Source organism: Arachis hypogaea, chromosome 10 (assembly GCF_003086295.3).
Source record: "Arachis hypogaea cultivar Tifrunner chromosome 10, arahy.Tifrunner.gnm2.J5K5, whole genome shotgun sequence".
Classification (NCBI taxonomy): Eukaryota; Viridiplantae; Streptophyta; class Magnoliopsida; order Fabales; family Fabaceae; genus Arachis; species Arachis hypogaea.
The window spans coordinates 32,841,683-32,856,970 of NC_092045.1; the positions used below are offsets into that span (position 1 = coordinate 32,841,683).

The 15,288-nt window shown below is 34.5% G+C and overlaps 1 protein-coding gene and 1 non-coding gene across 2 annotated transcripts; one reads left to right on the forward strand and one right to left on the reverse strand.

Moving 5' to 3' along the window:
- Positions 1 to 5,280: 5,280 nt before the first annotated feature.
- LOC112717495 (CASP-like protein 2B1) lies at positions 5,281 to 6,221 on the reverse strand. The gene is made up of 3 exons (XM_025769508.1): positions 5,998 to 6,221; positions 5,759 to 5,891; positions 5,281 to 5,391 (listed from the first exon to the last, which is right to left on the reverse strand). Exons 1-3 carry the CDS (start codon positions 6,219 to 6,221, stop codon positions 5,281 to 5,283), a joined length of 468 nt encoding a protein of 155 aa, XP_025625293.1.
- Positions 6,222 to 11,788: 5,567 nt separating this feature from the next.
- LOC112718907 (small nucleolar RNA R71) lies at positions 11,789 to 11,892 on the forward strand. The gene has a single exon (XR_003161232.1). It is a non-coding gene; the product is annotated as a small nucleolar RNA R71 (small nucleolar RNA).
- Positions 11,893 to 15,288: the final 3,396 nt, after the last annotated feature.

Below are 15,288 nucleotides of genomic sequence, written 5' to 3' on the forward strand. Positions count from 1 at the left end.
ATAAAAAAAAATAACATGAGGTCAGTGTAAAGGAAAAAGTAAGAATCAAAATAAAAAAAGCATATACATAAATCTAAGGGATGGCAGGCTTAGGTAATGAACACACGTTTTTGTTTAAATATCATGATTTTAGTAGCCTTCCTATATAATTAGATTTCTAATTAAAAAATATATCATATTCCAATGAAGATACACACAAGCTTATTATTTATTTAACTAAATACCCAAGGAAAAATAGGAGGGCATCAATAAACTTAGAAAATTATGTTAAAAAGAAAACAATAAAACATACCATCAAGAAATTAAGAGATAAACAAAAAGGAGTAACAAGTAAGGATAAACTACTTACTAATTTTATTTCAATAAAAAGGGAAACAAAATACGTATTTATAAAATAAATAATCAAGAATATAAAAAACCAAGGAATCGGAGAAACAAAAAGAATAAAATAAACCAGCAGCCAAAATTGCACCCTATAAATTTATTAACTTATTTTTTACACACCTATGACCTTTCATATATCAGAAAAAATTAAAGATTATAAACCCACTTAAAAGAAAATAAAAAAATAATTTATATAAAAATAAACAAGTAGTTGTATTGAAAAAATGTTTATGACACATATGAAATTAAAATGGACATCATATAGAAATAATAACCTCCATTATTTATCCCCCACAGAAACAGAAAACAACAAAAATGAAAGATTTAATCAAGGATTAAAGAAATAAACAAAAAAGAGTAACATATAAGAATAACCTTCTTACTAATTTTATTTTAAAAAATACGGCAATGAAATATAGAATATTCCACTTCTTTACCACAGAAGCTTTGAAATTAAATGCATAAAAATGTATCACATGTAAAAATATTTCAAAAAATTCTAAAAATAAATATTAAAAAAAACATAATCAGTGTTAATTAAAATTAAAAATATAAAAAGGCAACAAATTTATATTTGACTCCCAATTTCTTTGTATACAAAATTTCAGAAGAAGAAAATTAGCAAAAATGTTGATTATACTTGTAAAATCAACATGGACCTCATATACAAATTACAATCCTCATTAGAAGAAAAAAAAGCAAAAATCTAAATTTGCCTATAAATTCTTTTCAGTGCAAAAAAATCAGAAAAGAAAAAATGTTCATAATACTTATAAAATCAACATGAAGCTCTATTTTAATAATAATCCCGAGCATTTACCCCCCACAAAAACAGAAAACAAAAAAATAGATCATTCAATCAAGAAATAAAGACTCACAAAAAATAACAAAGAAATAACCCTAAAGATACAGAAGATATCAAATAAAAGTCGGCATATTAGTCCTCCCCTTTATATGCATGAATTTTGTATAAAATAACTAATTTGTGATTTTGAATTTCTAAAAGACAACTTATCCATTCTTAATTTATAAACATCATAATTATTTTAAGCAGTACATAATAGAGGATTAGAAGTAAACATGTACTTTCACCCATCATTAAAAAATAAATATTATAAAACCACATAAAAGAGAATAAATAATCAGTGAATTCAATTTATTTGAAACAAAATTAAAGAAATCCTAGAACAAGGAGAAGAATAACTCATACATGGATGTCACACATAGATTAACACACATATACAAATATAAAAATATTTTTTAAAAAGATATAACAGTGATTGGAGTAGTAACAAAATATTAACAATTTAAAATATCCAAATATACCCAAATATACAACTATATCAAAAAAAAAATAAATATTATAAAACCACACAAAAAAAACAAATTAAACAGAATTTATATAAAAAATAAGCAAGAAGAAAGATTATTTACTTTAACTTTCTCAGAGAGTTCTTCGTAAAAGAACAAATTAATCATAATTTAGAGAAAAAACCATTATACTGTACCGCAAAATCTACACATTAAATAATTATATATAAATAACATTCAAGTATAATTCAAGTTTAAAACCACACAATTATCTCAATAAAAAGATAAATACTTCAAAACCACACAAGAAATACTCACAAATCCATAAAGAATGAAAAAAAAAGGGCTCGCTCCAATTAGATTTTCGCAGCTAATAGATTTCAAAATTTTTACTACTAACGGATCATAATTAATAAATAAATCTGAATAACATCCAAGTAAAATTCAAGTAGTGTGCAATTATACAAATAAGGATGGTTGGTTACTAAATTTACAACAGCACTGCTTTCTATATGAATAAAATTTGGAGAGCAATTGAAGTGTTTCTATATGGAGTGTATGCAGCTCTTATTATGTGTCTCAAGATCATTGTGTTTTTTTCACATGCTTTTGTTTCAGTTGCTGTTAAAACTAAAAAAATTGTCACATTTTAACTAAGCTAAAAAAAGTATGCATTTATGTACAACAAAAGTACATTTCTTTAATCTCCAAAGAAAAATTAATCAGTTATGAGCAGAGTCTATAACACTTTTAAGTTACAGATTTTATAAAAAGCTATTTCAGGGTTCATGATCATCCAAAGATCTTATTTATAATGGTAAGAGAATATTTTAATCAAATTCTTCTCATTTTCTAATGATAAATAAATTTTAACTGAATATATTCTATGAGAAGCAAACCCAATAATTACCTTAACATGCTTAAAACATTCCTCCTGTTGTTGCACCCTCTTCACTTTATCCTCTTGTTTTCTCCTTTCCATCTAACAGAAAAACGAAAAACAATCTCCATAAAGATGGAGTTAAAAAAAATTAAAATTATTCAAAACTACTGTGAATTACATATTAGAAACCCAAATTCAATCTAGTGCTTACAATTTCTAGGATACATGAGAAATCTTAAATCAATATAAACCCAACTAACCTCCGAGATCTAATCGAAGATCTTCACCGCCGACATCATCAGATCTAAGAATCAGAAGTAAGACAGATATCGAACATGTAAAGCCAAATATCTTTCGGTCACGCCGACAAATCTCTCCCAAAAATTGGTACTCATCTCTCTAAACCCTAACCTAATAGCACAAAAGAGCTATAACAGAAATAAGTGTCAAACAGTAAAAAAATAAATCAAACAACAAAACCATAACCACATTCAAAGAACTGTCAGTAAGAAAAACTCTATGCCGGCAAAAAAAAATGCAGACTTGCATCGTAGTAGAGACATGTCGGCCAAATCTAGACTTACTCTTCTTCCCCATTCATATGCTTGGTCCAGCAGATGGGAATATTCCATTTCTTCAAAACATTTTTGCAGGAAGGGAGAGTGGCTCATTAAAATAAATAGGGAGGCAAACTTTAGTTAGATCCTACCCTATATTATCCTTAATCATTGACTAGAGATTCACACCTTTTTCTTTCTCTATAGGGTCAGGCAATTTCTTACGCCACTTAACATGAGGGTAGTTGCTTCCAACAGATCTAATGGCTGTATCTACATCATCCTCCGATTCGAATGCATAGAACCCATCATCATCAGAAGAGAAAGATGATACTCTTTAATCAGACCCATTACTTTTGAAAGAACTGGACGATAGAAAATTGCAGGTGTCAAAAAAGGCATTGTCTTCATCATCTGTTCCTTCTTCTGCAGCATCATTTCTCTCGTTATCATCCTCAGATTCACTTGCACTTCCTTCTAAATCAACAAAATGGAAAAATGAAATTCAAAGTTGTACATCAACATTAACCTTGCTGCTAATGCAGAAATGTCTCAGTTCCAACCATTATCACTGAAGGAGGCCACAAGACCAGAAATGAGCTACCAATAAAGATTTGCTAGTTAATCAAAAGGGAGTAATAATGCCTAACAGCATACCATTCTACAAAAACTTACCACTAGATTTTTCCTTCCTTAATGTGGAGGAAGTCTCTTGATCATTCCACTGTCTTTGGCTCTCATCAACAACTGTATTTTTCATATCGACCTTTTCTATCTACAATATAATAATATAAATAGAAGTTTGTTAATAAAAATGAAGAAAAAGCAAATGCAATCCTTAATATGCCCAAAAAAAATGCATTCAAACACAAAAGATCAACATTTGCCAAAGTCGATCAAAAGAATTTTATAATCAAGGGGAAGCCTGTGAAAATGCTGGATTTAAGCATCAATGACTACATTCATATCTTCAATATAGGATTTAATGGGTCTAATTGTAGAAAAGGATAAAAAAATATTCACCTTATTTAGGTCCTAGCTAACTCTTTTACCCATGAAGGAAGATAGCACCACAAATTTTGCATGATGTTGTCTGCCAGAAAAAGAACTACATTTTTCACACAGGTTTGGGGGTGAAATAAAACTTCATCTTCTAAGTTTTCTCTAATTAATCAAGAACACTGAAATTTGGGGTTGAACGAATCGGAAGCTGGAAAACATATCACAAACAACTTCAGAAGCACATTTTTTATTATTTTGACCCTTCTGTTCATTGCATAAAAGCAACAAACATATCAATGATGCTCCTTAATTGAATTATTTAATGCTTAGTCATACAGTTAACATGAAACCCAATTTTTATCATGATAATAGAAATACAAACTTAAATGCATACTTCAAAATTTAAATACTTCTTGGAACTGATATGAGTTCATATTATTATCAAATGATAATGCAAGACTTGGTAAGTAAAAAATATGAGATCTAAAGTGAGACGAATAGCTGGTAATGTATATAATTGGTTCCTTTTAAAAAGAGAGCTAGCCATAAAGGATTTTGACTATTCCTTAGTGTCAAAAGCTTATGGTGCAGTATTTACTTATCTATCTCCTACTTCCACTCTCCTGCAATGAACTCCAAAATGTGAAATTCCCAGCAAAAGAGAGGTAACTTCAGGATTAATCTTATTTATCATATCCATGGCAATTCTCATATTGAAATGGGATGAAAAGCGTGAAAGAAAAAATAGAGGCCAAATACTAAAACAAATTTTATAAAAAAAATAACACAATGAGCTAAAAAGAGGTGAGAAAACTGTGACTCTCACAACAAAATGGGAATTTGAAATTGAACATTCAGGACACGCAGCAATAAACACAGTATAAGAAATATATATAAGATCTCTTTAGAGTGACCAATGATATAAAAAGAACCTATTTAAATAATGTAAAATTTATTTAAATAATGATATACAATGAAGTCACCCAAAATTGATTTAAAACAATCCTAAATAAACACAAAAGTTGTAAAATCTAAAACATTTAAAGTTTTAGAATTTATAGATTTGTGAATTTTTATAACCTTCAATAAATTTAGCCACAATATTTAGCACTATCAAATTGGGACTAAAATACAACTTACCAATCAAGTAGCTTTTATATGACCTTTAATAAGCACCACCAGAAGCTCTTCATCAACACCAGACCTATTCAAAGTAGGGACAGAATTGCAAGGTTCATGGATAAATGTTAAAAGCTGGCCCAAATAAACTAATATTAAGTACTAATTGTGAGAACAAACAAATAATTTTTTTTTTAAATTAAGCCTATCAAACTTGAAAGTTTACCTAAACTTGTGGAACCTAGAAAACTTCAAAAATTATAAAATAAAAAAATATATATTGTTACTCATATTATATCACTATGGATATAATGACAAATTACTTTTTATCATGTCTTTGCATGAATTTATAAAAAATAAGTGATATTAATCAACATGGCAACAAAATGCTCGAGGAAAAAGCAAGATGTTGATGCAAGAATCTTGATAATCTTGTGTTTTGACCACAATGTATAAGACAAAAAAAAAAGTAGGATGTGATCTTTCAAATATAAAAGGATACCTGATCAACAGAGAAAATGGCCCAAGCTAAAGGCTTGTTGAAGAGAACACTTTCCCTAACCAAACGCACAACACAACGGAGTCCTTGAATCAAAGAGTATCCAGCAGCCAAACCATTCGCAACAACCAAGAATCTGCAAAGTTTTTTAATCCATCAAAAACTAATGAATTAGGACAACAAAACATGCAACACTTTTATTGCTAGAAATTAACATAGAACATAGATTAACAGATACTTACACCAGAGCCTTAACATCAGTGAATTTAGCTTCCTTCTCAAAGGAGAAAAACACCTTTACTTGTGAATCAGTTCTAATAAGAACAGCTACAACAACTCCAAGACCAAGAATCATAAACCTTAATACCAACTCAGCTATCTTGATCCTCTTATCGAACAATTTCAGGTTTGTGCTATGGTACGCTAGAACTGTTCCAGGACTAAAACCTACACCCAAATAACTCATTTTCTCTAGACACTAACAATGCAAAAGAAAACAATGGATATTGGTGGACGAAATTGTGATCACATGCTCTTTGTACTTGTATGAATTTATTCAATAATTGTCTTTATTTGAATTCACAACTCCGTTCAGCTAACCAGCAAGTGTACTGGGTCGTCCAAGTAATAAACCTTACGTGAGTAAGGGTCGATCCCACAGAGATTGTTGGTATGAAGCAAGCTATGGTCACCTTGTAAATCTCAGTTAGGCAGATTAAATTGGTTTATGGGTTTTCGAAAATAGAAATAAGAAAATAAATAATAAAAGGGATAGAATACTTATGCAGATTCATTGGTGGGAATTTCAGATAAGCGAATGGAGATACTGTATGCTCAAGGACGCTTGCTATTCTCCTGCTTCAACTCAATCCTTCTTACTCCTTTCCATGGCAAGCTGTGTATAGGGGTTCACCATCAGCGGTGGCTACTTTCAATCCTCTCGGGAAAATGATCCTATGCGGCTGTCACTCGCACGGCTAATCGTCTGGAGGCATCACCCATGGTTGATGGTTACATCCCATCCTCGCAGTGAAAACTATGCTCACGCACTCTGTCACAGTACGGCTAATCACTGGTTGGTTCCTGCGCCTACTGGAATAGAATCCCTTGATTCTTTTGCGTCTGTCACTAACGCCCAGCACTTGCAAGTTTGAAGCACGTCACAGTCATTCATTACCGGAATCCTACTCGGAATACCACAGACAAGGTGAGACTTTCCGGATCCTCATAAATGCCGCCATCTATCTAGCTTATACCACGAAGATTCTGTTGGGGAATCTAAGAGATACACATTCAAGCTCGGTTGCATGTAGAACGGAAGTGGTTGTCAATCACGTGCGTTCATAAGTGAGAATGATAATGAGGGTTACTTATCATCACTTTCATCATGTTCTTGGGTACGAATGAATATCTTGGAATAAAAATAAGAGAGATTTGAATAAAAGAGAATAGAACTGCATTAATACTTGAGGTACAGCAGAGCTCCACACCCTTAATCTATGGTGTGCAGAAACTCCACCGTTGAAAATACATAAGTGAAAGGTTCAGGCATGGCCGAATGGCCAGCCCCCAAAACGTGATCACAGGATTCAAAATACAATCCAGGATAATAATATGATAGTAAAAAGTTCTATTTATAATAAACTAGCTCCTAGGGTTTACATGAGTAAGTAATTGATGCATAAATCCACTTCCGGGGCCCACTTGGTGTATGTTTGGGCTGAGCTTGATCAATCCACGAGCTAAGGCTTCTCTTGGAGTTGAACTCCGAGTTATGACGTGTTTTGGGCGTTCAACTCCGGATCATGACGTTTTTCTGGCGTTTAACTCCAGACAGCAGCATGAACTTGGCGTTCAACGCCAAGTTACGTCGTCATTCTTCGAATAAAGCATCGACTATTATATATTGCTGGAAAGCCCTGGATGTCTACTTTTCAACGCCGTTGAGAGCGCGCCAATTGGAGTTTTGTAGCTCTAGAAAATCCATTTCGAGTGCAGGGAGGTCAGATTCCAACAGCATCAGCAGTCCTTTTGTCAGCCTTCTTCAGAGTTTTGCTCAAGTCCCTCAATTTCAGCCAGAATTTACCTGAAATCACAGAAAAACACACAAACTCATAGTAAAGTCCAGAAATGTGAATTTAACATAAAAACTAATGAAAACATCCCTAAAAGTAGCTCAAACTAACTAAAAACTATATAAAAACAATGCCAAAAAGCGTATAAATTATCCGCTCATCACAACACCAAACTTAAATTGTTGCTTGTCCCCAAGGAACTGAAAATCAAAAAGGATAAAAGAAGAGAATATACTATAAATTTCAGAATATCAATGAATATTAATTTAATTAGATGAGCGGGACTTGTAGCTTTTTGCTTCTGAACAGTTTTGGCATCTCACTTTCTCCTTTGTAGTTTAGAGTGATTGGCGTCTCTAGGAACTTAGAATTTCGGATAGTGTTATTGACTCTCCTAGTTAAGCATGTTGATTCTTGAACACAGCTACTTATGAGTCTTGGCCGTGGCCCTAAGCACTTTGTTTTCCAGTATTACCACCGGATACACAAATGCCACAGACACATAACTGGGTGAACCTTTTCAGATTGTGACTCAGCTTTGCTAGAGTCCCCAGTTAGTGGTGTCCAGAGCTCTTAAGCACACTCTTTTGCTTTGGATCACGACTTTAACCACTCAGTCTCAAGCTTTTCACTTGGACCTTCATGACACAAGCACATGGTTAGGGACAGCTTGATTTAGCCGCTTAGGCCTGGATTTTATTTCCTTGGGCCCTCCTATCCATTGATGCTCAAAGCCTTGGATCCTTTTTACCCTTGCCTTTTGGTTTTAAGGGCTATTGGCTTTTTCTACTGCTCCTTCTTTTTCTTTCTATTTTTTTCGCCACTTTTTTTTTCGCAAGCTTCCTTTTTCACTGCTTTTTCTTGCTTCAAGAATCAATTTCATGATTTTTCAGATCATCAATAACATTTCTCTTTGTTCATCATTCTTTCAAGAGCCAACAATTTTAACACTCATAAACAACAAGATCAAAAATATGCATTGTTCAAGCATTCATTCAGAAAACAAAAAGTATTGCCACCACATCAATATAATTAAATTAAATTCAAGGATAAATTCGAAATTCATGTACTTCTTGTTCTTTTGAATTAAAACATTTTTCGTTTAAGAGAGGTGAAGGATTAATGGGTTTTATTCATAGCTTTAAGGCATGGTTACATACTAATGATCATGAAGTAGAGACACAAAACATAGATAAACACAATATTAAAAACCGAAAACAGGAAGAAATAAAGAACAAGGAATGGATCCACCTGAGTGAGGGTGGCACCTTCTTGAAGGTCCAATGGTGCTTTTTGAGCTCCTCTATGTCTCCTCCTTGCTTCTGTTGAATGATTCCTAGTAATTTTGGTGTTTCTTCCCTTAGTTGCTTCCAATATTTGTGTGGAGGATAACTTATTCCCTCAGGTATCTCAGGGATCTCTTGATTTGCAGCCATATGTTCTACCACTGAGCTGTGACGGCTTATATTTTTTTCCATCTCCCAAGACTCAGAGGTGGAAGCTTTTGTCTTCCCTTTGAGGTTTCTCTGGCCTTAGGTGCCATTAATGGTAATGGAAAAGCAAAAAAAAAGCTATGCTTTTACCACACCAAACTTAAAATATTGCTCGCCCTCGAGCAAGAAAGAAAAGAAGAGAAGAAGAAGAAGAAGAAGAGAATGGAGGTGAGTGAGGGGAGATGGATAGATGTAGGTGGTGAATGAAAAATAGAAGGGATGACCATGAATGGAAAGAGAGAGGGCGAGGTAGGTGGGGATCCTGTGGGGTCCACAGATCCTGAGGTGAAAAGAAATACCATTCCTTCACCATATAGGCATGTAAAATGCCTTCGTGCATCATCCTGGCGTTCAAACGCCCATTGGTGCACGTTCTGGGCGTTCAACGCCCATGTAATGCATGTTTCTGGCGTTGAACGCCAGTTTCATGCTTGTTACTGGCGTTCAGCGCCAGTTTGTCCTCTCTGTGCACATTCCTGGCGTTCAACGCCAGGTTGTTGCTTGTTTCTGGCGTTCAGCACCAGAATGGTGCTCTGTTCTGGCGTTGAACGCCAGTCTGCGCTGCCTCCAGGGTGAACAATTTTTTTTTCTGTTTTTGACTCTGTTTTTAATTTTTTTGATTTTTTTGTGACTCCTCATGATCATGTACCTAATTAAACACAAAAATAACAAAGAAACAAAATAAAATAAAATTAGATAAATAAAATTGGGTTGCCTCCCAACAAGCGCTTCTTTAATGTCAATAGCTTGACAGTGGCTCTCATGGAGCCACAAGATGATCAGGTCAATTTTAGTGTGTAGTCCCCACACCAAACTTAGAGTTTGGATATGGAGTTTGAACACCAAACTTAGAGTTTGGTTGTGGCCTCACAACACCAAACTTAGAGTTTGACTGTGTGGGCTCTTCTTGACCTTGAACTGAGAGAAGCTCTTCATGCTTACTCTCTTTTGTCACAGAGGGATGGCCATGTGCCTTAAACACAAGGTAGTCCCCATTCAATTGAAGGACTAACTCATCTCTGTTGACATCTATCACAGCTTCTGCTGTGGCTAGGAAAGGTCTTCCTAGGATGATGCATTCATCATCTTCCTTCCTAGTGTCTAGGATTATGAAATCAGCAGGGATGTAAAGGCCTTCAACCTTTACTAGCACGTCCTCTACTATTCCATAAGCTTGTCTTATTGACTTATCTGCCAATTGTAATGAGAACAAGGCAGGTTGTACCTCAATGATCCCTAGCTTCTCCATTACAGAGAGTGGCATAAGATTTATCCCTGACCCTAGATCACATAGAGCTTTTTCAAAGCTCATGGTGCCTATGGTACAAGGTATTAGGAACTTGCCAGGATCTTGTTTCTTTTGAGGTAGAGTTCTCTGAATCCAAGTATCTAGTTCACTAATGAGCAAGGGAGGTTCACCTTCCCAAGTCTCATTACCAAACAGCTTGGCATTCAGCTACATGATAGCTCCTAAATATTGAGCAACTTGCTCTCCAGTCACATTTTCATCCTCTTCAGAGGAAGAATAGTCTTCAGAGCTCATGAATGGCAGAAGAAGATTTAGTAGAATCTCTATGGTCTCTAGATGAGCCTCAGATTCCTCTGGATCCTTAATAGGAAACTCCTTCTTGCTTGAAGGACGTCCCAGGAGGTCTTCCTCACTAGGATTTTCGTCCTCCTCCTCCCTAGTGCATTCGGCCACTTTGATCAGATCAATGGCCTTACACTCTCCTTTTGGATTCTCTTCTGTATTGCTTGGGAGAATACTGGGAGGAGTTTCAATGACTTTCTTACTCAGCTGGCCCACTTGTGCCTCCAAATTTCTAATGGAGGATCTTGTTTCATTCATGAAACTGAAAGTGGCCTTTGACAGATCAGAGACAATATTGGCTAAATTAGAAGTGTTTTGTTCTGAATTCTCTGTTTGTTACTGAGAAGATGATGGATATGGCTTACTATTGCTCAGCCTATTGCGTCCACCATTGTTAAAGCCTTGTTGAGGCTTTTGTTGATCCTTCCAGGAGAAATTTGGATGATTTCTCCATGATGGATTATAGGTGTTTCCATAAGGTTCACCCATGTAATTAACCTCTGCCATGGCAGGGTTCTCAGGATCATAAGCTTCTTCAGAAGCTGCCTCTCTAGTACTGTTGGATGCATGTTGCAATCCATTCAGATTTTGAGAGATTATGTTGACCTGTTGAGTTAACATTTTGTTCTGAGCCAATATGGCATTTAGAGCATCAATTTCAAGAACTCCTTTCTTCTGAGGTATCCCATTATTCACGGAATTCCTCTCAGAGGTGTACATGAACTGGTTGTTTGCAACCATGTCAATGAGTTCTTGAGCCTCTTCAGGCGTTTTCTTCAGGTGAATAGATCCACCTGCAGAATGGTCCAGTGACATTTTTGAAAATTCAGAGAGACCATAATAGAATATATCTAATAGGGTCCATTCTGAAAACATGTCAGATGGACATCTTTTGGTCAACTGCTTGTATCTTTCCCAAGCTTCATAGAGGGATTCACCATCTTTTTGCTTGAAGGTTTGAACATCCACTCTCAGCTTGCTCAGCTTTTGAGGAGGAAAGAATTTATCTAAGAAGGCAGTGACCAGCTTATCCCAGGAGTCCAGGCTATCCTTAGGTTGTGAATCCAACCATATTCTAGCTCTGTCTCTTACAGCAAAAGGGAAAAGCATGAGTCTGTAGACTTCAGGATTAACTCCATTTGTCTTTACAGTCTCACAGATCTGCAGGAACTCAGTTAAAAACTGATAAGGATCTTCAGATGGAAGTCCATAAAACTTGCAGTTTTGTTGCATTAAAGCAACCAGTTGAGGCTTAAGCTCAAAGTTATTGGCTCCAATGGCAGGAATGGAGATGCTTCTTCCATCAAACTTGGATGTTGGCTTTGTGAAGTCACCAAGCATTCTCCTTGCATTATTATTATTATTATTTTCGGCTGCCATGTCCTTCTCTTGTTCGAAAATTTCTGAAAGGTTGTTTCTGGATTGTTGTAATTTAGCTTCTCTTAATTTTCTCTTCAGAGTCCTTTCAGGTTCTGGATCAACTTCAACAAGAGTGCCCTTTTCCCTGTTCCTGCTCATATGAAAGAGAAGAAAACAAGAAAAGAAAGAGGAATCCTCTATGTCACAGTATAGAGATTCCTTTATGTTAGTAGAAGAAGAAAGGGGTAGAAGAAAGAAGAAAGATTCGGATTTTTGGATGAAGAGAGGTGAAGAGAAGTGTAATTAAATAATTAATTAGAAGAAGAAAAGAGAGGGAGAAATTCGAAAATAATTTTGAAAAAGGGGTTAGTAATTTTTGAAAATTAGAGATAAGATAAGATTAAAATTAAAATTTAAAACAAAAAGAATTTTTGAAAAAGAGAGGGAGGTATTTTCGAAAATTAGAGAGGGAAAAGTAGTTAGGTAGTTTTGAAAAAGATAAGAAACAAACAAAAAGTTAGTTAGTTGATTGAAAAAGATTTGAAATCAAAATTTGAAAAAGATAAAAAGATAAGAAGTTAGATAAGATATTTTAAAATCAAATTTTGAAAAAGATAAAATTTTTTGAAAAAGATAAGATAAAAGATAAAAAGATATATTTGAAAAGATAATTGAAAAAGATTTAATTTTAAAAATTTCTTAACTAACAAGAAACTACAAGATAGGATTCTAGAATTTAAAGATTGAACCTTTCTTAACAAGAAAGTAACAAACTTCAAATTTTTGAACCAATCACATTAATTGTTAGCTTAATTTTCGAAAAGTTGATAAAAATATAAGAAAAAGATTTTGAAAATATTTTGAAAAATAATTTTGAAATTTTCGAAAATGAAAAAAAAATGAAAAAGATATGATTTTTGAAAAAAAGATTTTGAAAAGATAAGATTTTTAAAATTGAAATTTTGACTTGACTTGTAAGAAACAACTAATTTTGAAAATTTTTTACCAAGTCAACCCAAAATTTCGAAAATTTGGAGGAAAATAAGGAAAAGATATTTTTTTGATTTTTGAATTTTTAAAGAAAAACACAAAAATGACCCAAAACATGAAAATTTTGGATCAAGACACAAGATGCATGCAAGAATGCTATGAATGTCAAGATGAACACCAAGAACACTTTGAAGATCATGATGAACATCAAGAACATAATTTTGAAAAATTTTGATGCAAAGAAAACATGCAAGACACCAAACTTAGAAATTTTTAATGCATGGAAAATATGAATGCAAAAATGCACATGAAAAACAACAAACAACACTAAACAAGAATTCATCAAGATCAAACAAGAAGACTTGTCAAGAACAACTTGAAGATCATGAAGAACACTATGAATGCATGAGATTTTCGAAAAATGCAAGAAAAATTTTAAAAACATGCAATTGACACCAAACTTAAAAATTGACTCAAGACTCAAACAAGAAACACAAAATATTTTTGATTTTTATGATTTTCTAATTTTTTTGTATTTTTATTAATTTTTTTCGAAAATATAGTTTGGAAAAATGAAAAATAAAAAGAAAAATTTTTGAAAAAGATTTTTGAAAAGAAAATTACCTAATCTGAGCAACAAGATGAACCGTCAGTTGTCCATACTCAAACAATCCCCGGCAACGGCGCCAAAAACTTGGTGGACGAAATTGTGATCACATGCTCTTTGTACTTGTATGAATTTATTCAATAATTGTCTTTATTTGAATTCACAACTCCGTTCAGCTAACCAGCAAGTGTACTGGGTCGTCCAAGTAATAAACCTTACGTGAGTAAGGGTCGATCCCACAGAGATTGTTGGTATGAAGCAAGCTATGGTCACCTTGTAAATCTCAGTTAGGCAGATTAAATTGGTTTATGGGTTTTCGAAAATAGAAATAAGAAAATAAATAATAAAAGGGATAGAATACTTATGCAGATTCATTGGTGGGAATTTCAGATAAGCGAATGGAGATACTGTATGCTCAAGGACGCTTGCTATTCTCCTGCTTCAACTCAATCCTTCTTACTCCTTTCCATGGCAAGCTGTGTATAGGGGTTCACCATCAGCGGTGGCTACTTTCAATCCTCTCGGGAAAATGATCCTATGCGGCTGTCACTCGCACGGCTAATCGTCTGGAGGCATCACCCATGGTTGATGGTTACATCCCATCCTCGCAGTGAAAACTATGCTCACGCACTCTGTCACAGTACGGCTAATCACTGGTTGGTTCCTGCGCCTACTGGAATAGAATCCCTTGATTCTTTTGCGTCTGTCACTAACGCCCAGCACTTGCAGGTTTGAAGCACGTCACAGTCATTCATTACCGGAATCCTACTCGGAATACCACAGACAAGGTTAGACTTTCCGGATTCCCAGGATCCTACTCGGAATACCACAGACAAGGTGAGACTTTTCGAATCCTCATAAATGCCGCCATCTATCTAGCTTATACCACGAAGATTCTGTTGGGGAATCTAAGAGATACACATTCAAGCTCGGTTGCATGTAGAACGGAAGTGGTTGTCAATCACGTGCGTTCATAAGTGAGAATGATAATGAGGGTTACTTATCATCACATTCATCATGTTCTTGGGTACGAATGAATATCTTGGAATAAGAATAAGAGAGATTTGAATAAAAGAGAATAGAACTGCATTAATACTTGAGGTACAGCAGAGCTCCACACCCTTAATCTATGGTGTGCAGAAACTCCACCGTTGAAAATACATACGTGAAAGGTTCAGGCATGGCCGAATGGCCAGCCCCCAAAACGTGATCACAGGATTCAAAATACAATCCAGGATAATAATATGATAGTAAAAGGTTCTATTTATAATAAACTAGCTCCTAGGGTTTACATGAGTAAGTAATTGATGCATAAATCCACTTCCGGGGCCCACTTGGTGTATGTTTGGGCTGAGCTTGATCAATCCACGAGCTAAGGCTTCTCTTGGAGTTGAACTCCGAGTTATGACGTGTTTTGG